General features: G+C 46.6%; 1 protein-coding gene across 1 annotated transcript in view; it reads left to right on the plus strand.

The window, feature by feature from the left end:
- The window catches only part of LOC137879740 (astrotactin-1-like), a gene marked incomplete at its 5' end in the record, with an annotated part of 65,929 nt that extends 44,980 nt beyond the window's left edge, over positions 1-20,949 (plus strand). Inside the window, 2 exons of the mRNA XM_068720645.1 lie at positions 15,426-15,530; positions 20,300-20,949. Coding sequence (XP_068576746.1) covers positions 15,426-15,530; positions 20,300-20,547 — 353 coding nt within the window. The remainder of the gene's footprint in view (positions 1-15,425; positions 15,531-20,299) is intronic.
- Between the last annotated feature and the right edge of the window lie 2,545 nt (positions 20,950-23,494).

Below are 23,494 nucleotides of genomic sequence, written 5' to 3' on the forward strand. Positions count from 1 at the left end.
CACACACTGCTGCACACACACTGCTGCACACACACTGCTGCACACACACTGCTGCACACACACTGCTGCACACACTGCTGCACACACACACTGCTGCACACACACTGCTGCACACACACTGCTGCACACACTGCTGCACACACACACTGCTGCACACACACACTGCTGCACACACACTGCTGCACACACACTGCTGCACACACTGCTGCACACACACACTGCTGCACACACACTGCTGCACACACTGCTGCACACACACTGCTGCACACACACTGCTGCACACACTGCTGCACACACTGCTGCACACACACTGCTGCACACACTGCTGCACACACTGCTGCACACACACTGCTGCACACACACTGGTTAATTCACTCTTTAGTCCGACCAGCTGAACCGGGATGGATCAAGTTCCTGTTACAAGCGTTGAGTACAGAAACGTTATGAAAGCCAGCTGTCACACTGAGCTATTGGTGCTGATCAACTGAGGGTACCGGTACCCTCAACGTGGATCCGTTATGACCATGATGCTCTGCAGGGCGGTGACCAGCTCACTTACTGGCCCGTTAGAACAGATGGCCGTCACACTCTGATTGAATTCATTCTCATAAACAGTTTCCATCTCGGCGAGTTGTGTGAAATCGGAGGATAAAACTTAGAGATCTTGGCCAGGGGAAGCGGTGGCACCATCCACCGCTGAAGTCACCTGGGGCATCTGCTCACCTTACTGCACCTGTTTCCACCGAGCACACTCACACACACACACTCTCACACTCTCACACACACACACACACACACACACACACGTATGCTCTCCCGCCTCAGCCCGCTGGCTCGCCGCCCACCTCCACTCGTCTGCTGGCAGGCCGTCAGCATTATCGCTGCGTCTGCAGGTGATCTCGAGGCTCGGGTAATCGTCCGTTGGGCAGACGGATGGCGGCAAGACCAACGTCTGTCGAGCGGCGATGAGCGCACCGCGCCTCCGTCCCTCGCCGATCGGGCCGGGTTCGGTTGGGTCAGTGAATTTGTCACAATGTCAGCGCTCCTTGTTTCGCGGACCCTCTCCTGGCCCTCGCGAGAGAGAGAGGGGTGAAATCATTCATCTTCCTATTCATCCCCGGGCTCGGAAGCCATTCATCACGGAGGGGCCGGAGACCTCCATCAATTATTCCACCGGGAGAGAGAGAGAGAGTGAGGAAAGGGAAGCTTTTGAAAGGCAAATACATCTTGATTTAATTGGAAAGCAAGTATGCTCAAGGGCTGCTAAGCAGATCTCCCCGAAGATGGAGCCTGAGAGATAACGGAGCGAACGAGGGAAGACAAAAGGACAGAGAGAGAGAGAGAGAGAGAGAGAGAGAGAGAGAGAGAGAGAAAACTGAGAGCACAGAACAAAAGAAGAGGTCCCAACAAGAGAATGAATGACGGGGGCACACACACACACACACACACACACACACACACACACACACACACGGTCAGATTATTAATGAACAGAAGGAAAAGTTGTATTTAAACGTAGAGAGATGAGTAAATATGAAGAACTATCTCCATCAGAGCCTCGAGAGCTCAGCAGCTCAGAGGAGACGCTTCAATAGAGATATCATTATGTTTATGGAAGTTAATACATTTTGGGAGGACGTGTTGATTCAAGGTGTGACACTGACTTCAACTTTGAATTACTGCATGTGCAAAGCTGGCAGCTGCCATCGGGCCCTGACCCTCAGGGGCCCTGACCCTCAGGGGCCCTGACCCTCAGGGGCCTCAGAGGACCCAGGTTCTCTTTTTAGACCTTTCTGTCGACTGGTAGCATACATCACTAAATTAGTACATGAAGGCGTCTACTGCAGTTTGACTTATTATTTAGACATCCATATTACCAATGCACTTCAGATAAAGGAAGAAAGGAACAAATAATAAGAACCAATAGAATAATAAGAGGAAAGATTATCAGGGTTATTATCACAACAAAGCTACTATATACATTTTCTTTAAAAGTCTGAACTATCATTGAACACAAGGCTCCACGGTCCCGGAAATAATTTAATTTAATTATGAAATAAATATTGTATTTTTATTTAAAAACTAAAGGCCTGTAGCTGTCCTCCATTATCTACCTGAATATCCCACGAGCTGCTATTTTATGTTTCACAAGCAGTTACAAGCTAACAAACAGCTTATTAATTATGATAAGATCCCTTCTGGAGGGAGACGTTAAGTATCAGCAGCAAAGTATCAGCAGCAGCACCTTTAGTCTGATCAGGTCCTGGAACCGTTGGTCCTGTTCTTTAGCGTTACAGTCTGTGGAGCATCGTGTTCTACTTGTTCTGAAGCGTGTAGAATACTACATTAACAATAACAGCATCTCATATTTTACCAGACAAAAATCACTTCCTTGAAGTCGACCTCGCTTCTCTCTGACAACATCTGTTTTCTCTCGCCGCCGCTGATTACATCACAGCAGCATCTCGCCACTGGCACATCTTACTGTGTGTGTGTGTGTGTGTGTGTGTGTGTGTGTGTGTGTGTGTGTGGGTGGAAGCGAGGCCTCTCAAAGCTTTTAAGATTTTCATCATGCATCCCCATGAAATGTGAAAATCTTGCCAAGAAAGTTTGTAAATTATTTTGTGATCGCTTTCCACTCCGTGTTTGAGGGTATATATATGTGTATATATATACATGTATATACACATATATATATACATACACACGTGAAATATCTGAAATCACTGTTGGATGAACCGTTTCTATTAATATTTGACTTGACATTTATGCTGAAAGGTTAAGACACAAAGTTTAAATGCCAATTGTTCCAAACTGGGCTCCCATCCATTAATAATACATGCTTATTGGTCCAGATTGCAGTTTTGGACTAATGAATATCGCTGTGATGCACTTTCATATTTACCTTGATTGGATTTGAGTTGGTCTTCCGGTCCTCATGGAGAGACTCTGTTCTCCGGTCCTCATGGAGAGACTCTGTTCTCCGGTCCTCTAGGAGAGACTCTGTTCTCCGGTTCTCATGGAGAGACTCTGTTCTCCGGTCCTCATGGAGGTGACCCTCAGTGTGAGCGGAGTCCCCCGGTGTCGTCACACTCTACCCCTTCGGGTTCTGCCCCCTGGCCTCTCCGCTCACCCCCCCTGCACCGCGGGCCTTACGATACGTCAGCGCCGGGATGGCACATAATCTATATTTCATAGGACCTTGATATAATTGGTGGCAGCGAGGGAAGGTCGCGTGGTGGAGATGTGGTCTGCACACATTGACTTGACTTTGTTCCTGAAGGTGGAGCGGAGACGCAGATTGTGCTGGAGGAGCGCAGCAATTATTTAGCATGCTTTGAAAAACATGCAAGAGTAATAATTTATTCAGCGCTGAGACGCATTCTGGAGCTTTTTGGGACTTTTGGTGAACTAAAAGTTAAAAAATGTGTCACTTTAAAATAATTCAAATGACTTGTGTACCCAGGAGGCCTCCGAGTGATGACACTTAAAAAGAGGCTGTGTTCCAGTTGTCTGATGATTTAATGGTGAAACAGCTTTTCTCCCTGCTTGTGTTTTGGATGCTGTAAAGAGGACGAACACTTCTCTCACATTTCACTTTATTCATCCACTCTTCATTTATTTAGTTACTCAAATTGCTTCTTTAAAAGCAGAGAAACCCGCTGGTGCATCGTTCCTGCTCCCCTCTCCGGTCTAAAGCAGCTTTAATGAGATTTATTGACATGGATCTGAGGAAACAATATCGCCAAAGCCGCGGGATATTCTCAGAATGTCTGATTCAAAACAGAAAGAAATGGATGCTGTTCACTGACGGTTCTTTAATTCTCCCCGACTCTCTTCTTCATTCTTGATGTCCGTTTACACTTGGCTCTTCTTTTGTTCCATTATCTTTGCAGAATTAGAGATTCCTCACATCGTCACATCAAACCAGTGTAGAAAATGAATGAGTGAAATCAAGTCAGCCTGAGATCACAATTCACTTCAAGATCAACTCATCTTTATTGTTATTACCTCAGAGAAACATGAACAATGTTCTGACTGAGAGCCCTGTTCTGTTATAGAACAATACACCAAATACAGAGTCCGTCTCTCATTCTAGTATTCATTTCAGCGCCGATGTTCAAAGTGTTTCCTGGATCAAGTCAGAAAACCAGAGACTTTTTTAAGGAACTCTGTAGATCTTTCTAGAACGGTTCCTGTGTAACGGTTCCTGTGTAACGGTTGCTGTGTAATGGTTCCTGTATAACGGTCCCTGTGTAATGGTTCCTGTGTAACGGTTCCTGTGTAACGGTTCCTGTGTAGTGGTTCCTGTGTAGTGGTTCCTGTGTAGTGGTTCCTGTGTAACGGTTCCTGTGTAACGGTTGCTGTGTAACGGTTCCTGTGTAGTGGTTCCTGTGTAATGGTTGCTGTGTAACGGTTCCTGTGTAACGGTTCTTGTGTAGTGGTTCCTGTGTAATGGTTCCTGTGTAGTGGTTCCTGTGTAATGGTTCCTGTGTAACGGTTCCTGTGTAACGGTTCCTGTGTAGCGGTTCCTGTGTAATGGTTCCTGTGTAGTGGTTCCTGTGTAGTGGTTCCTGTGTAACGGTTCCTGTGTAGCGGTTCCTGTGTAATGGTTCCTGTGTAACGGTTCCTGTGTAGTGGTTCCTGTGTAATGGTTGCTGTGTAACGGTTCCTGTGTAACGGTTCTTGTGTAGTGGTTCCTGTGTAGTGGTTCCTGTGTAATGGTTCCTGTGTAACGGTTCCTGTGTAATGGTTCCTGTGTAGTGGTTCCTGTGTAACGGTTCCTGTGTAGTGGTTCCTGTGTAACGGTTCCTGTGTAACGGTTCCAGCTCATTCACTTCCTAAAGTTTTACTTTAGTACCTGAACATATCATATCGTGAGTTGCTTGGTTCTGTTGTTCTGTTGTTCTATTAATGCTCCAACAGTTGGTGTTTACCTCTTTATTTTTAGCATAATTGCAGTTTCTATCAGTAAGGTCAACAGGTGCTGTCAGGAGGACTTTTCATTTCACTGGATTCTATTATTATTATTATATCTTGCAGTGTGAGCGTGTTTCTGATTTCACAGTGTAACATCTGAAGCTCAATTAAAATTCTATTTCAAATGCAGACCCTCAGTGGCAATCATGTTTCATTCCTCGCCGCTGATTAATTGCACGGAAGCCATTTCCACCGTTGAAACGTCGGTTAATTAGCCGACAGCGTTGGCTGGGATAATTAATTCATCTGGGGGTCACAGCATGTTACGGGGAGGGGGGGACAGACCTGCAGCCGCTGTGTGAGCAGGAGGCTCGTTGTCCCTCCTCAGACCTGGTTTTGAAGGTGTGAGATGGAAGTAGGGCTCCACAGCACTCTGCACCCCGGATGAGTAATGAGCCTGTGATCCAGCGTGGAGCTCTCTATCACGGGCTTCACAGCACCTCTGGTGTTTGTCTTCAGAGGCAGGGCAAGGACACCCAGAGCCCACCGCTTTGTCCTAACACAGGCTCACTCCCCAGGCCGGGCTTTGATGCTCAGCCTGAAGCTGGTCCAGAGAGGCCCACGTTCTCCTGGGTCATATCCTATGTACTTGTACAGTGTACTTGTATTTCTCATATTCTTTTATTCCCTTTATGTTTCATCGTCTGTGATTTTTATTTTTTCTGTGTTCCACAGTGTGTGAACTTGCACATGCTTTGTACTTTTGATTTATTTTGAATACATGTTCTGGGACTCAGGAAACCTTTTATTAATATAACAATACAAAGATACTACAGAGTAGAAATCCTTAAAAAGGAACTTGACTAAACTGTGGTGAGCCGAGCCAGAACCCTGGAAGCCAAACATCAAACCATCTGGACATTAATTGAATCGGTGGATGTCGTGGGTTTCTTTGGAGTCTGAGGATCTGACAGCATCAGTACCTGAACCTAACACTGAACATACTTCCTTATATTAAGACATGGGGGCGTGTCAGTTGTACGAACATGTCATGAATCACACATGTGATCTTTACATGCGCCCTTATGAGGCCATCGCTCCTCAATGTAACTCTGACTCTTTGTAATTAGAGTTCAGAACATGTATGAATCATTCAGCAGAACTTAATGATTTCATTTCATTCAGTCAATTTAACTTTAAGTTCTGAAAGTGACAAACAGTGAATTCTTTAAACGGTCACAATAGTACGTTTTAATATTCAACAGCGATAAGCATGGATGAAGTGTGGAGCGTATTGTTCCACTTGTGATTGCTGTTCTGACGTGTGTGTGGATTTTGATGAAATGTGAATTATGGTTATTGTTATACTCTTGGTTTGAATGAGGCCGCTCCGGTCCATGAAATGCTTCAGTGGTTCTGGTTCTGGTTCAGGTGGGGTTGGCTGGGTTCAGTACAGCTTTGTCTGAAGTCAACATTCATTTCTTTTCATTTAGTCACACCGGTTGCGCGTGTTTAATTTCAGCTTTTAATTAGGCAGGAGAAGAAAGGTGTCGGCGGTCCGTTCAACACGTGCGTCGGGACGGGACCGCTCATGAAGACGGGCCGACCTGTGTGGGCAGCGTCTGCATCCAGAAGGCAGCCGGTGTGGCAGTGATTCATGCTTCAGCCCAGCGTCCCTCTCTCCCCAAGTCCCTCATAATTAAAGCCTAAGCATATGGCCTCGTGACCACGCAAGCACAAAGGGATCCGAGCAACTTTTTGGCATCTTACTTTGAGTCGACGGTCCCTCCAGCAGCGGAGATGAAGAGCGAGTCACCTTGAGTTGTCACAAGCCACATCTGCCGGGCTAATTACCACGTGCTTAGGCTTATTGATCATGTGTTTGGCAGTTTGGGTTTGTTAGACGTTAGCTATACTAAAAAACAAGGACGTAATGAGCACGGCCCCACCTGCATGGATGGATTACTGAGCTGGTACGGGCCCAGGGGCCCAAAGAAGCCCAAAAAGACTACAAAGAGACTCACAACACCTCTGAGAAGTGTCAGAACAACCATAAAGAGACACAAAACAACTACAAAGATGCAATATGACCACAAAGAGACACAAAACAACTACAGATGGACACTAAGCAATCACAAAGAGATGCAAAATGATCAAAAAGAAACAACACAATCACATAGAGATGCAAAATGAGCACAAAGAGACAAAGTGTAGGGAAGTGGCTGTGTTGCTGTTTCATCCAAAATGCATTTCAGAAATCATATTGCTTCATGCTAAAGGAGGCAGGAACACAGCAGACAGACGCCAATATGAATAAAAGGGAAATAACCGTTTGTAGAACCAATGGAATTCATATTTGATTTGAACGCACATGCCATTAATATCAAATTGGCGGTAGGGACACATACCCACCATCCCCGACATAAATCATGTCCATGAAACCAAAGTACTAAGTACTTGCGCTGGATGTGCAGTCAGGGGTTCAGCTAAATTATTCCAATGCATCCGTTGGGAAACATGAGTACAACACTACTGCAGTACATGTCGACAGCGTCTGAGGAGCTTCATCACGCTGCTACTGCAGCAGGAGACACTGTAATATATATATAGATATGTATTACACAAACAAACAAACATGCATAATATATACAAATATTTTCATTTTAGTATTTGCTCTGATTTAAAGCACTCAGTGGTTTGCTTATGTGTTATAATGTTGGAGCTAGTGTCAGCAAGTTAAACCGCTCATGATTCCTCTTTCATATGTTTTATAAGGCTGTGAAAACATCTCCCTCAAACTGTATTTATTACATGAACCCATGAACCCATCATGAGAGCGTTAGCGTTCATTAGCATCCGATCCTCACGCTGAGCTGCTCGCCGGCTGCTAACGGCTAACGTTAGCACTCTTCCTGCTGATTTCTGCAGTGATTCGTTTTCTTCACGATGTAGAATCATCAGGTTTACTAGAGCCTGAAGCAGCTGTAGCATGATCATGAAAGCTCTAGTAAAGGAGACATGTGATCCTGAGGAATCAGAACAGGAACCGCTTCTCAACGGGAACAGAGTTTGAACCATCTTCCACAGTGTTTGTCCTGACCGCTCAACAGTTATCCTTCACTGTGGATCCAGAGTGTTCACCTCCTGGTGCCAACCCGTAAAGAACATGAGATCATTTATGGGACAGGGTCAAGATATGACCAATATAAACATGTTCCAATAAGAAGCTTTAATTAAAATGTTAAGGCAATTCATCCACTATCTGTTATGAGCCGACCTACACCGCTGCTGCTAGCGTTGCTAAAAGCCCCTCCGGACACATCTGCTCATCACACCCAGTGTTTCGGAGCGAGCAGAGCTCCACCGTCGTTCTGGTGCTGCTTCACAGGACTGAATGGAAGCCAGGAGGAGGCTCATGGACCACCCTTCCTGGGGCGATAAGAGGATTCACAGGACTCCTGAAACCCTTCTTTTCTGCACCAACAGTCGCTCACAGCAACACTAGTGTTGGCTTTGGACACGGTCTGAGGGCTGCTTCATTCTCTGGTTGTGCATGGTCCAAAGGAGCGGTAATGTAGGGATTAGTGTAAAGCATTGTGTGAAGAGCACCTGCCTGCATTATGATAATTCTTCACGGTAATCTGTCTTTGCCTTGAATTATGGAAAGCATTTGGCCGAGGCTCTGACCCGACCGTCCCCAGGTGTCTCATCGCTTGAGGGCCAACATGTCTTATCAGAATGGTCTGGAGAAGGAGTCTGTGCCGCGTTACATTCAGTGTCCCATTAGATCGGAGAATGAGCCTGCTGGATAAGTCCTAGCCCCCCCCACCCCCCACGTTCTTTACCTCTTCGTCCTCGCTCACTCCTCCCCCTCTCTCTCCTCTCTAAATCATTCATTCCAAGACTTATCCCAGAGTGAAATGGAGCACGGGCCGGGCTCGTTAATGGGGTTCTATGAGGCATAAGATTACTTTCCTACCTGAGCTCCTTCCTATGAATCTCCCTTAGAGAAGCGGCTAAAATAACAAACCGCTTCCAGCCGTTCGGGAGACTCACAGGTGGACCGGCGGGTGTTCCGGTGTTTCGGTGTTCGGGTGTCGAGCGTCGGCGAGTCCTATGCTGGTCTGCTGTTCTCTGATGGGACAGAGTCCTAACAAGAGGACTCCATGCTTTCCCCCATGCAGCCTAAAGGGAACAGGAACAGAGAGGGAATCAGGATCAGTAGAAGTGTCTCGGTGTGTTTTAATACTGTGAGTGTCACCAGATGGTAGATAGATATAAACCGTCACAAACAACCTTGTAGTTCTGAAGTTGGGAAAGTGTGTTTATTGTCCCACACTGAGTCCTGCTGCTTTGATCCTGATGTTTTTACCTTTCACAATAAAAGCCCTAAACATATTCGCTTCATCACTGCTTACCAGGTGGAACTTAAGTTCACTCGGAGCGTTCCGATGATACAAAACAGCTCACGTTATGTTTGTCACAAAGATTTCTTTCTTTCTGTAGCCGCTGTTCTTGAGCCGCCGCCGCATCTTTTAACTAAGCTGAGTTTAGTTAAACTCATGTGGGGAAGACTTACCTCGTGGGACCTCGTATTCAATCGCACAACAAAGACACACTGTTAGAAACCGGTTCCGTCATGCAGCTGAACTTGGGTGTTTCTGTTTGGACAGTGAAAAAGTAGACCCGGCTAACAAAGATGCATCACTGAGCTAAAAACCTCCAACAGTTGGGAGTTGAACTGCGGCCCTCATGGAGAGTCTACGAACAACGGACTCCTTCACACAGTCCCTCACAGAGCTGCAATATTGATTCACCTTAGCTTTGATTTATGTAACTGCAATGCACCTTGGGCCCAGCGTTGTCCCGCCCGCATGAGTTTACCAGAGAACGCTGCGGACAGCTGTGAGACGATACGCAGCGGAGGAAATGAAACTGCTTTTAAATCCCTTCTTCAGCTCTGATGTGTAACGCGCCGTTCTTTGCCCTTCCAGAGTTTTACGTTTAATTTCTCCATTAGTGACACAGTTAGCCTTATTAGACTCCCCACCGCCACGCATTTAATCTGCATTAGCGTAGCCGGGACCAGGGCGGCCCATTCTTTATCGAACCACAGCTGAAGGTTTCTTTCTGACTCAGAGCTGTAAACCAGCCCCGACGGGACCAGAACTAGTTTAGAGCTGTACATGAAAGCCTGAAGGAAAGCCTGAACACACTCGCTCTAAACCAGGACTGAATGTGTGTCTGTGATGTTCTGATGCTGTGTGAGGAGACAAACGGCCCGGTACTCGCCTCCACCACGGAGTGCTGGTGAAGAGTGTAGCAGGAGCCACGAGAGAACCACGAGAGAACCACAAGAGAACCACAAGAGAACCAACGAGAGAACCCACTGAGCTTCAGAGCGGATCTGAACCGTGATTTTCACTGGAAACCACCATGGTGGAGGTCTGCTCTTCACTGATCCTATCATCATGAGAAGCTCAGAGGTAGTTAGTAACAGAAGTAGTTCACCTTTTGCAGAACACATAATATATGTATTAATAATTCCGTCCTTTCAGACTGAAGGATTGAGGAGTGTCCTTTTCACCATCAGCTGGAATCCTCAATGCTGAAGCTGCAGCATCACTTCCTCCATCTGGAACGTGGTGGAGTAGAAATATGAGGTCAAGAGCAGTAACATCTACAATACATCATACACCGTCAACTAGACACGTCTATTTATATAGTAGCTTTTAATAATAATTATATGTTTGTGAATAAAGACATTTTTATGCCAAAGGAAATCAGCTGTAGTGAAAAGAGAGAGAGACAGAGAGAGAGAGAGAGAGAAAGAGAGAGAGAGAGAAAGAGAGAGATAGAGACAGAGGTAGAGAGAGACACAGAGAGAGAGACAAAGACAGAGAGAGAGAGAGACAGAGACAAAGAGACACAAAGAGAGAGATAGAGAGAGACGGAGAGATAGAGAGAGACACACAGAGAGAGAGAGACATAGAGACACATAGACATAAAGAGACACACAGAGAGAGATAGAAACAGATAGAGAGAGAGAGACAGAGAGGGGGGGGGAGTGTGAACTTGGGATGTTTGCAAAGTGAAGTTCAGTTAAATGAATCATTGTCAGACAATGAGAGCAGAGCACCCCAGGGCTAAAAGGGAGACAAGGCCTTTCAGCAAGAAGAAGAATTCTGCTGCTCCACAGTATATGTTTCTGGACTTGTTATTCATTTTCACTCGGGGGGGGGGGGGGGGGGTTATGTAGTGGAATGGGCTCTCGCTCTCTCCGGCGTCGGGGAATACATCCATCGTTCCGGGGAGCCATTTCCCTTAAGAGGGGATAAATGGATGCAGCTGAAGGTGAGGACAATGCAGGAACATCACATTTAGAGGCGTATTCATCACGGCCATAGCTGGAGTCATCCTCTGCCCAAATGTTGCGTTTTCACAGGCTGCTCATGAAGGAGCTGTTACTGGCCTCAACACGTCATACGAGATAATACGTCATATAAATAATACGTGTATCGCTCAACCTGAAGTGAAGGAATGATCATTTGTCACCGGCGTTACCTTGAATCCTCTCCATGGCGATCGGAGAATCAAGAGACGGAGGAAGTCTGCATGAATCGATGTAGACGGGGGTCGTTCACAGACTCTCACAACTCCAAGACTCGCTCATCCAGCGGTTTCTCTTTTATCCTTCTTTGATTCTTCCGTCAGCGTGGAGGCAGGCGACACCATCTGTCTTCTTTCAAGAAACAAGGGAACACGGGGAGATGGACAAACGGTCATTCTGTGGATTTTGATGCTATTTCTCTTTATACAATTAACGTGGTTTAGAAGCAGCTCTCTTGAGTCCTTGTCTGGAGTGTCCTCACTGATATCCAAGGTTCAGGACGTGGACTTAAATGGTCGTCACTGGCTTTGCAGCCTGTAATCACCTTCCATTGATTGTGACATCGTGGACTCAGTCCCTGTCTTGTCTTAAGCCCCTCGACTCACGTGGGTCATTCAGACCCACGTGAGTCGTGACCTCAGTCCGTACCTGCTGACCTTTTGGTGACATGATCTGGAGTCTGGATTCATGGACAGAGCTACTCTGATCACTGAGGACATAAAAAGGCACAAAACAGTAGGAATGACCCAATCTTGTGTTGTTCATCAGATCCCTCATGTGTGTCTCCTTGATGAGGTCCGGCTGCTGTAGAAGGAGAAGTGTTTCCAGCGCAGTGAGCAGAGCGTGGGGCTCTCACACGGTATCAGTCATGTCTGGATAAAGCCATTACTGAGCGAGATGGAGACCAGAACAGCAGAACTCTGACTGATGGATGAAGCCAGCGCCGCTACACATTCCTCGTCTGGAAAAGGTTCCTGTTGTTGGTGCAAACAAATCAGCCTGTAGCAGCAGAGCTTTTGAGCGGCGTCCGCCCCTTCCTCACGTTTCACTCGGGTACCACGGACAACGACCTCCTGGTCCGCTCTCAACGTAGCATCATAAGAGCACAGCGTCTGTATTTATGATGAATATTGATAATTGTACGTAGCTGGGTGTGAAGTGGAACCCTAATGTCCACTGCTTAGTCAAACACAGTGATGTCGTTGCTTCAGGACTTCATTGCTGCACACCTTCTTTGACGTTCACGGAGCTCTTCCTCTCACGTCTCCATTCCTCTTTCTCGTACAGTTCCTCTCTTCCGTGTCTGTGGTTACAAGGCGACGAGCATTACCCAGATGCCTCCTGGATGAGCGGGTGAACGCGGCGGTCGTGGTGATGTACGGCTGCAGCGTGACGCGGACGAGATGATGGATGTGTCTGCTCTCTGCTGAATGGCCCAACATAAGTGATGTTCATGCTAATGGCCCGGTTCTGCAGTCCTACGCAAAACAATATGCCGCTCATTGATACAAACGACACTTTAACTAGCTTGGGTTTCATGATTTGATGTTTGTAATGATGACAAATGATGTCATGTTTACAGCCGTGGGGGGGGGGGGGGTTGGTCCGTTAAAAAGAGGCCGATTGTTCCTCCGACCCTAATGTCTGCGTGATGGATGATGCTTCCTCTTGCTCCTGTGTCCCGGTGCAGTTTGGCTTCCGTGTCCGTATGTCGAGCTTCGTCAGCCGGGGAAGCGAGACGCTCGAGCGCCGTGCGATCGGCCGTGCGGTGCATCGAAATGAAAGAGCCTTCGAACACGGGTGACTTCCTCGGGGCAGAGGAGATGGGCATTATTGATTTCTGCAGAAGATGAATGGAGAGGAGGCGATGTGTACTGGGCTTTAAAGAAGAATACGAACAGTAGGGGAGAATTACCTTGAGCTTAACTCAAGAGCTCGCAGGTGTTTCATCCAGCAGATGACTGCAGAAGACTGCTCAGAAAGGGCTCAACACACTTTAAAAAGTGAGAGTATGGTTGACATTTTTAGTCACAATAAATATTGAATAATGAAGAAACTATGCACTTAATGATGAAAACCCTTTGAATGGCGGGCGCTCCGGTTATTGCAGCCTCCTCCCCGTTAGGCCGTTGAGCTGCTTCGCCGGTGCTGCTTCTAGCTCCGGTGCTGGTCCAGCCCTTCTGTAGGTTCTGTAGGTTCTGTATCTTTAACCGGTGAACCTGAAGTGTCCCGTATCGAGGTGTAGTACGATGTCTGCCTGCATCAGGTTCCGTCCAGCTCCCAATGATCCTTCTGTCGTTCAGGTTCTTCATCAGGCGGATCAACTGTACTGTAGACACTCTGTAGATACTCTGTTACTCTATAAATACTCTGTAGATACTCTGTTACTCTATAAATACTCTGTAGATACTCTGTAGATACTCTGTTACTCTGTAGATACTCTGTTACTCTATAGATACTCTCTCAATAGGCTGATCTGACTCTTTTATCAGAGAATATTCATGAAGCCTTGAAAACTGCAGCCATCAGGCCTGGATACCAACTGCAGACCGATATCAGGAAGTAAAATAACTAAAATAACACGTTCACTTTTTCATCTCAAATGGTAGCTTTGATGAGTTCAAATCACCCACATCTACACCGCTCTGTCGCCAAGCAACTACAGCCCCACATATTATCTCTGTGAGAGAATTGAGCAAATAAGTGACTGCATGGGTCTTCAGTAACGTTCTCCATTTAAATGACAAAACCAGAGCGAGAGCAAAGCAAGTGAGCAGTGATGTTGAGTCTCTTACAACGTCTGCATTCGACCCCCTGAAAGAGAAACACTGCAAAGGTCAAAGGTTAATGTCCAACATGCTTCCACTAGTGCAGAGTCTCTCTCCAAAGAAACACAACGCTGCTGCTAGAGGTCAGGTACCACTGTACACACACACATATATATATATATATATATATATATATATATATATATATATATATATATATACACATATATGTTAGGATGTCAGTTCTGATCGGTTACGCTTGTTGGCCGATCGGTTTATTCTCAATCTGTGTGTGTGTGTGTGTGTGTGTGTGTGTGTGTGTGTGTGTGTGTGTGTGTGTGTGTGTGTGTGTGTGTGTCCGTCCAGCTGTTTAACTCCAAAGTGAATGACAAAGTGAATGTCAGCTGTTCTGATCGGCTTCTATAGAGAGCATCGATCAAACTGTGTGTAAACGGGATCAGCCGATATCGACCGGATCAGAATGCAGCAGAATCTTCAGTTCCGTTCTCTACAGGCTGAGCTTCGTACAAACGGCTCTATCTTCTCTCTCTTGTGTTGTGTGATGGAGTCCACCGCATGAATCACGTCCTGCTCGTTGTCAGGTTAACACACGTCCCACGTGACACAACTTGAATCCTCCTAATTACAGACGTGACCTTTCTCTGCGAGGTCACAGCTTCTGAATGAAGAGAGGAGTCCTCCGTTACCCGTCTTTCTCCCGTCTGATGGCTTCATGGTCTCCGTGAGGTTTGGACGATGTTACGCTGCAGTCATTTCATCTCTGTGGACCGTTTTAGTTCGACGGGATGAACAGGGCGTCGTCTCCTCCGGGCCTCAAAGAGACGACGTTTCAGGAATTGATGAGAATTGCTTTTAGGTTTGATGCACGTTCCTCAGACGTATCTGGGGTAGGCCGCTGATATGAACAGTATAAATGTGAAGCACATTCAAGTGAGATGTTGGCCTTCTCTTTCATCAAACGCTGAAGACTTCTTCTGCTTCTTATTTCTGAACAGAACTTCTGTTCATCTCCCGTGTGCGTTTTCTTTCTGTAGATCGGCTCCACTTTGATCTAACGCCGGAGACTTTGCTCGCTTCTCTCTGCTGTCGTCTAAGATAATATTAATATTCATCAAATATTCCTCTCGATTCTTCAGGTGAAGTAAACAGGAAGGAGACGTAGATCAAAGCTGAAGACGCTCTCCTCTAAATAACACTAAAATAAGACATGAGGAGCTTCTTCCCTGTGTGTTGTTCCAGATGAGGTGGTGAACTCCCTGTCAGGACTGCATTCACATACCTGTGTGTGTGTGTGTGTGTGTGTGTGTGTGTGTGTGTGTCTGCAGGCATGGTGAACTTCAGCGAGGTGTCCGGCTACCCGCTCGTCCAGCACTGGAGTCTCCGCTCTGTGCTCTACCACGTCAAGCTCAACCAGTGGGTCCTCTCTCAAGGTAAACCTCTCTGCTCCTGCAGTCCATCATGCATGTATGCGTGTTGTTCTTATATTGTCTTATTGTTTATTTATGCTCAGTCGGGGCTCTCTGTGACATAAACTCGTCTGTTATTCATCGCTGTAATGGATGTGACACGTGAAGGTCAGCTCTAGGCTTTGTTTCCTTTGTTGTTGTTGATCAGCTGTGCGCTGCAGACTCCTCCCATCTGGGCTTTAAGTGACCGACGTGACATCATCGCTCATCAGAATGAAACCTGAACCTGAACCTGAACCCAGAGCAGGTCTTCATCCCGTCACTAGAACTAGAACATGTAGTGGTGCAGTTTAAAACCCTTATAATGACATTAATCACTAACAAAGACAATTTAAGAAAAAGAATCGCTTCATCGAGTTGCCAGTATTGAAAAATATGTAAATCTTTACAACCTCTCTCTACCACAGTTTCAATGTTGGTCACATGACTGTTGGTCTCATGATCCGACTCGCAGAATCTAGTTGATGCAAATGGTTTAGTTCAGTGACATTTAAATATCACTATTTTTAAGCTTTTTTTATTTATTGATATATCTGACGATAATTTTATTTATTTATTTATTTAAAAAAAAAATGTATTTATGTATTAAATGTGACTTTAGGGTTGTACTAGCATCACAATATATTAAATACAAATAAAATTAAAACGTAAAGTAAAAGTACTCATTCGGCAGAAAAATAGACCTTATTGAAATATGAACAGGTGTAATTAAAGGTGGGTCTTTTTCACTATTTACACTGCCTGGTCAGTCACATCTTATCCTTGTTCTTTATAATGAATCATAATGCATGTGTGTATGTGGTGTTATTAAACTGTGTCTGCTGTTAATACACCATGAGCCTCTACATGTAGGCCGAGTGGAGCAGAAGTACTGAGTAGCATGAAAAGGAAACACTCAAGTTGAGTACAAGTACCTCAGAATTGTACTTGGTCCAGTACTTGTCCTGTATCAGCAGCAGGTTTGTGGTAATACACTTGAACACGTGAAGACCGTCGGCTCAGAGGCAATGTTGTGATGCGCTGCTAAAAGGTTGGAGTTGGGTCCATTATATCAAATTAAACCCTCGTTGAAACAGTCAATTATGGGGCGATTGAGGCGGTGCTGCTCAGCTGCAGTCCTCGGAGAGAACCCTGAAAGGCAGTAAATGGGTCAGGGTCGAGTTCCCTTTAACCACAAATTAGCAAAATGTCACTTCAAAAGGGCACAAACCCAAAAACCTGCTGCTCGACAAGCAGAGCCAAACAAGAGGGAGCGTTGCTCTCCGACCGCTCTCACCACCAGCTCAGCGGCTCTTTAACCCTTTAACCCTTTAACGAGTCGTCATGTGTAACGGGCGGCACATCCAGAGGCACACATCTGTCTGAGGTGCTCATGAACACAGGTGTGTCCAGACGAGAGGACCGTGATGCTCTCTGCTTCTGAACAGTGCTGACGTACGTTAGTGTGAGTCCAGCAGCTTGAGTACTTGATCTGTCTGTTACTCCGGGTTATGAGTTACGGTAATAAGCACAGCAGCGTAACACCCTGCTGTTTACAGAGGAGTCCCCTCTAGTGAAGACCACTACCCGTCTCCGTGGAGTCCAGTACTCAGAGCAGGTGTTGGTAGAAACATGGCTTCATGATGATGTTGTCAAAAGAAGCAATTATAAAAACAGATTTCATAATTGCGCAGCAGCAGGGCGGCGATTAAATCGCTGCTTCCTACTGGTTCAGTTTTCAACAACAAACTGAGAACATGTAGATGAGAAGAAGCGCTGGTCTGTGTTGATGATGATCTCAGAGAGATGTGTGGAGCAACATGTGGCCATGAAGTCGACACCTTTGCTCCGTGTTGACTTGATCCCGTGACGTCGACTAAGCCGCTCATACGGCACAGCTGTTGTCGTTAACCTGCGTTTATGTTGAACATGAATGATTTGGCGAGCCGGGCCGGCCGCCTCTCTCCTCGCCAGATGTTGGCTGAGACCAGGAAGAACAGGAACACGTGAAGCCGTTTAGATGTCGTTAGCTTCCTCTGTGGGCAGGACGTGTCCTGGGAACACGTTCAGGTAGAAGACTAGAGGAGCCTGAACGTGGATCACGTCGTGTGAGAGAAACCGTTTGGAGCCGTGTTTACAGCTGCTGAAACGAGACAGAACAACAGCAGAACCCATCTGTGCTGATATGATATGATGATGACATCATCAACCGGTAAAAACATCATTTATCTTCCCTCGTTAGTGGAAACCATGATACGATGCAAAGCGGGACTTTTGTGACCCGTTGACCTACAGATGAAGAAGAACCACTTCATAGTGTGAGCTTCTCATTTCCATATTCAAATCCAGAGTGTGTTCTCTGGTTTATTACACACACACACACACACACACACACACACACTAACACGTCCACATCCATGATTTATCTGTGTGCTGAAGAGTTGTTCAGTCTGAGAAGGTGTTACAGACGGTGGAGCCGGCTCGTTGTGAAAGCAGTGAGTGATGTAAAACTCTGATGGCCTCAGAGTCCAGCCTGGTTTTATGTGACAGCAGCGTGTTTCTCTGAAGTGATTCAGAATGTGTGGACTTCATTTCCTTCCCGTGTCTGTGTGATAGCCCGTGGTACGAGCATCACTTTGGCTTTGTGTCCTCGGAGCGCGAGGCGTTCTGACAGCCTGCCGTGGAAGCTTCACACAGTGAGATAAGCGTGGAGCGGTATTTAGTGAAGCTTCTTCTGACGGCCGCTCCCGGCTGCCGACGCGTCCGGATGACGCCCAACATTTGTCCCGTCGACGAGAGAACGTCTCTTGAAACATTACATTTCTTTATTCTCCCTGACTGGAGGGACAGTGCGATTTAGTCATTTGTTTGTTTGTTTTGTCGTGTTTTAAACGCATGCATTATTCATAAATCCGTCATAAATACAGCCGTGACTCCTCTAATGCGCTTCCAACGGTGCTGAAAGCGACTGCAGAGGAAACCGTTTCTATTCCTCCTTTCCTCCTCTTCCAGCTTTATCTCTTCATACGTTAACATCCGGAGGGGTCAAGGCGACTGATTTTTACCGTCCGATAGCGAAGCCTCCATCGCTCATCTCTCCGTGTCTCACTCCACCGGCGCCCCGAGTGAAGTAAGGAGGAGGAATTAATACTGCTGCTCCCAGAAACCATCGAGACAAATTGCTGTTTTGCTTTATTTACTACGATGGAAGCAGTAAATAGCGCGAGCTCTGAAACGCGAAGTGTTCTCCTCAGTCACGTCTCCTTTGCCCCACCCAGAGAATCCAGCATGGGACGCACTGGTTTTGACGTCCTTTTGTCCCCGCCGTCGCGGCTGTCCTTCCAGCTTAGGCCTCTGCTCGGACACAGACGTCCTGAAGGGAGACGCACCGTCTACATTAGCTATAGAGAGACTTCTAACCTGAGGCTCCTGCTGCCGTTGTCCCCGTCCAACTAAAGAGGGAAACACTAATGTCCATCCTCTCAGTCGTGCTGACGTCTCCCGGCGACACGGCGGTGGACGGTGTTGTCACATGCAGTCAGAAGTGTCGTTACTGAGTCAGTCCACTGACTTTAAGAGCTGATCTGTGTTCATGTGTGACCGATGTCACTTAATAATAAAATACATAAAGACAAAGAAAGACAAAGAAAGACAGCGTCGCTGTTTACAGCTGAAGCTCAAAGTGTCCCGTACCTGCTACCAAAGTCTGTTATCATCTATTCATTCACTCCACGTCCATCTGTGGCTGCTTCATCACACACACACACACACACACACACACACACACACACACACACACACAGACACACACACACAGACACACACACACACACACAGACACACACCACTCTAAACTTGACTTGAAGTAGTTTTAAGTAGAGGACGTCTCCGTGGTGAGCGTGGTGAGATTAGGTTGCTGCTCTGCGTGTCCGTATGTGGTCACTGCGGATGATGTTTGTTTGAAAGGGTTCATGAATAGTAAGCAGCCGGCTCAGACGTCCACTAAACCCGGTTAAGACACTCGCTCCCACACTTCCATTCCAGCCGCTGTCACCCCCACGCCGTCAGGAGGTGCAGTTAATGCCCGGAGACAAACCTGGGTTTAAAGGATGATGAGGTCTTTAATGCTGAAGGACTTCACGTCGACCACGTGTCATCATCAGCCACAGTTATTAGTTATTACAAGGTGACACCCAAACGTGAATAGGCAGACAGTAATGAAACATATGACATGTGTTGTGTTGACATGGACTCTAAAGCTTGACTTAAAACATTTAAACACAGAAGGTCTGTCTCTCACTCCACCACGCTGTTACACACTGAAGTGTGACAGATTGAAGGTGACCTTCATACAGACATGCACGGTCCCAAGATGATGGTTTCTTTGGATCCCGTGACTTTTTTCGGGTAGTGCCAGCAGAACGTCTTCTCTCATCCATTGGACTACCTCACCATCACCAGAGAGACATTAACACTTCCTGATGATGAGGTGATCCTCTCATATTTCCTCCAGTGCGACCATGAGGTTGATATTCGTTGTTTGGATGGATCCCAATGGAATGTAGTCCATGCGTTCATGTTCCCATCAGGATGTCCACCAACCTACAAACTGTGGAATAAGACAGCACAGTTTGTTGGACCACAAAACAATTGGCTCCCCTTCATATGTCACATGATTCACATGATCCATCTACTACCTGTGTCGTTCTGACTGAAATGTTTTAATTTGTTATGAATTTGTGTTTTCTCTCCAGCCTTCAGCTCGGCCATCCATTCTCTGGACGGGGCGACGCAGCGGGGAGACTTTGTCTCCATCCTCAGGGAGTTCGGGAACCACTACGTTCAGGAGGCCATGTACGGCTTCCAGGAGTCCTGTACCATCTGGTACCCCAACAAACAGGTCCAGAGACAGCTGTGGCTGGAGTACCAGGACATTAGCAAAGGTAGGACACACACACACACACACACACACACACACACACACTCCAGTGTCAATGAATGAAAGCGATGGACAGTAACTACTGGCCCTACGGTGTGTGTGTGTGTGTGTGTGAGGATTAATTCATGTGTACATTGACTCACACACCCACAGAACACACTGAGGCTCACAATGCTGAGTGTGTGTTGGGCCGGACCGGATTATTATGTTTCACATTTACAATTAGCAGCACTCTTGATCAAACTTCAGCTGCACAGAGAACCCTTGCCAGGAGAAATGCTTAAACCTCGCGTGGGACCGCATCGAACAAAGCTCTTCTGTTGTTGCCTTTCTGTTCCGTGGTACCGGTGGTACCGGTGGTACCGGTGGTACCGGTGGTGTAGAGGAACGTAATGGGCTCCCAGGGTGGCAGTGGTGCAGAGATGCTCTTGGGACACTTGTTCTAACCGTTGGTTTGTTTTTTCATGTGGAAGTCCCCCTCGTGGATTGTTCCGTTCGGTGGGTCTTTTATTCAATTCAATAACATTTTTATTAATCCACAAAGGCAATTGTATTTTGGGCCTGAGTAAAAGCAGACAGGAAGCCGACACATGCACAGACACATGGGGTTTGGTTTGTTGTGTGGGCACCATGAACCACGCAGAGAACCACAGAGGAGCCCTTCTCATTCTATTCCTGAGTGTTTCACCTCACTCTCATTCTCATGTTCAGCTGAGATGAGTGAAAGCCGGTGTTGAGAACATTAAGACGATGTCACGACAAAGCCTCAAGCCACCGCCGCTCTCACCGCTCGATGTGCAGCGCTCAGAGAGTCAACTTAAAAACCAATAAGAATGTGAGAACAAACATCGTTGTGTAAAGTGTCACTTAAAGGCCTTTCCTACATCCCTCAGAGAACAGCTGTGCTGAGCTCATCCAGCTGTGGCAGATTTCACTGTAGCAGCAGATTCTGGTCTGTATGCAGAAGTCCTTTCAAAATAAACTTCACATTTCCACATGAAACAGCTTGGTTTAGGAGAAGTGGTTGGTTATGTAACGTAATGTTTCCCTGGGGACACTAACACCGACCTCCTGAGTGAAAGTCTTCTGTTTGGACCGAACCACCCGCCCCTCCCTCTCCATTCGTTTACTTCGTCACTCTTCAGACCAGCTGACTTCCTCTAGCAGCGTGAGGAAGTCACCAGAGGCTCTCCTGCTGCAGTGAACAATCAGCAGGTGGCGACGTCTTCGCTCGTTGTGTCACGGCTCAGAATGCCGGCGTATGTCGTTGTTACCGGCGCTCGATTCCACCTCAGTGGCTGCAAACTGTCCACATTTGTTTCCTTACCTCTTTCCTTCCCTTACCTCGTCCAAGGACACCCACCACTCACTCCGTCACACCTGCGCTGACAGATGGCATTAGAAGACAGAGCCCCCCCCCCCCGCTGTGAAATAACTAGATCAAATAAACAAAGCTTTGCCCAAATCGTACTGCATCCTCTACTGTTTATAATGCTGGCTTTACAAAATGAAGCTAGAGCCTGCTGCTGTTCATCGTAAGAACGTTCATGAATGTCATTTATTTCATCTCTTATTCACTGCTTCTGGTGCTCCTTTACCTCACCAGGCTATGGGTGCAGCAGCCTTTACTCCACTGTTGACTCAACCATGTGACCATGTGTCTGGACTGGTGCCAAATCCATCCAGAGTTGTATTTTCCTGACAAACAGCGAGCGCTGTGATTACAGTCGGGCTGTGAGGCTCTGAAATGACTCAACCTCAGCGGGGAACCGTTTCAGCCTGGTCCAGGACCGTCCGTTAGGAGGGAAGGAGATGGACTCCGCTGGCAAAAAAAAAAGGCAGAAATTGAAAATCAGAGTCATCTTTCTTAATCCCTCCCCGGCTTCTTGGAATGGCGCTGGCCTTTTGGAGGGAGTAATGAGCTCACAGGAGAGTTTGATGATCCATGTCCTCGCCCTTTGCTCTAAATACAAGATGTGCCCGACTACCTCCATATTCAGCGCCATCATTTTCTGCATCTTAGCAGCCCGGGGCGCAGCTGCTGCTTGCACTTTTCAAGGCTTATTTATGAATATTGTTAATAATTGCGTATCAAACGGAAACGGGAAAAGAAAGATGGATACTGTATGAATTAGCATGGCAAGAGAAACGGCGGCCTCCTGTTACGGAGAGGCTTGATTTGTCATGAATATGAAAACATACCTTCAGCAGGGATTCCCGCTCTATACAAAACCAATAAGCAGAATGAAAGCAATTAAAGTCTCAGGAACTGTAATGCTTTGTGGCAACTGTGCAGCAGACCGGAGCTCAGGAGGTGAACAGAAGCACGGAGCGACGCCACGCTCTGTGAAGTTAATAGAAGACTTCCACCACTTGTTTAATGACCCCACAACACACACACACACACACACACACACACACACACACACACACACACACACACACACACAATGGCCGACTGTCATGGCTGCATCAGTCCCGTTTGTGGAGACGGAGGCCCATAGCTCGTTAAGCTCGTGTGTGTTTGGCCGTGATGCCTTGTCTGGGTGATGAATAGCACCATGTTGTGATATGAGTTTGCTGTTGTCAGACACATGACCCCCATTACCCCCCAGAGACCAGACCAGAGCGGCGGCTCGTTACATCAAGGAAACGCGTCGGAGTGGAATGTTAAAGAGCTTTTACAGGACGTTAGCGGCAGCTTTAGTTACCGTGTGTGAAGACTGACTTCATGTCTGCTGATGAACTCACTGAAAACAATATTTAAAGCTGCACAAATACATGTTTTCATCCTGAATACAAGCCGTTAGTTTGATTTTAAAGTCTTTTCTTTGTGAGCAGATTGGCCACCATTACTAATTCTTTGTGTTTGTGTTGATCCTCCTCAGCCTCTTGGATCCACTGCTGCTGTTTCTGTTCTTTAATACAAACCATCACACATTACATTACATTACATTACATTACATACACACAGTAACAACGTCTCAGCTCAGCCTTTGTTGAACTAGAA

Source organism: Cebidichthys violaceus, unplaced genomic scaffold (assembly GCF_023349555.1).
Source record: "Cebidichthys violaceus isolate CVI_PGR_0920_01 unplaced genomic scaffold, fCebVio1.0.p SCAF_250, whole genome shotgun sequence".
Taxonomy (NCBI): domain Eukaryota; kingdom Metazoa; phylum Chordata; class Actinopteri; order Perciformes; family Stichaeidae; genus Cebidichthys; species Cebidichthys violaceus.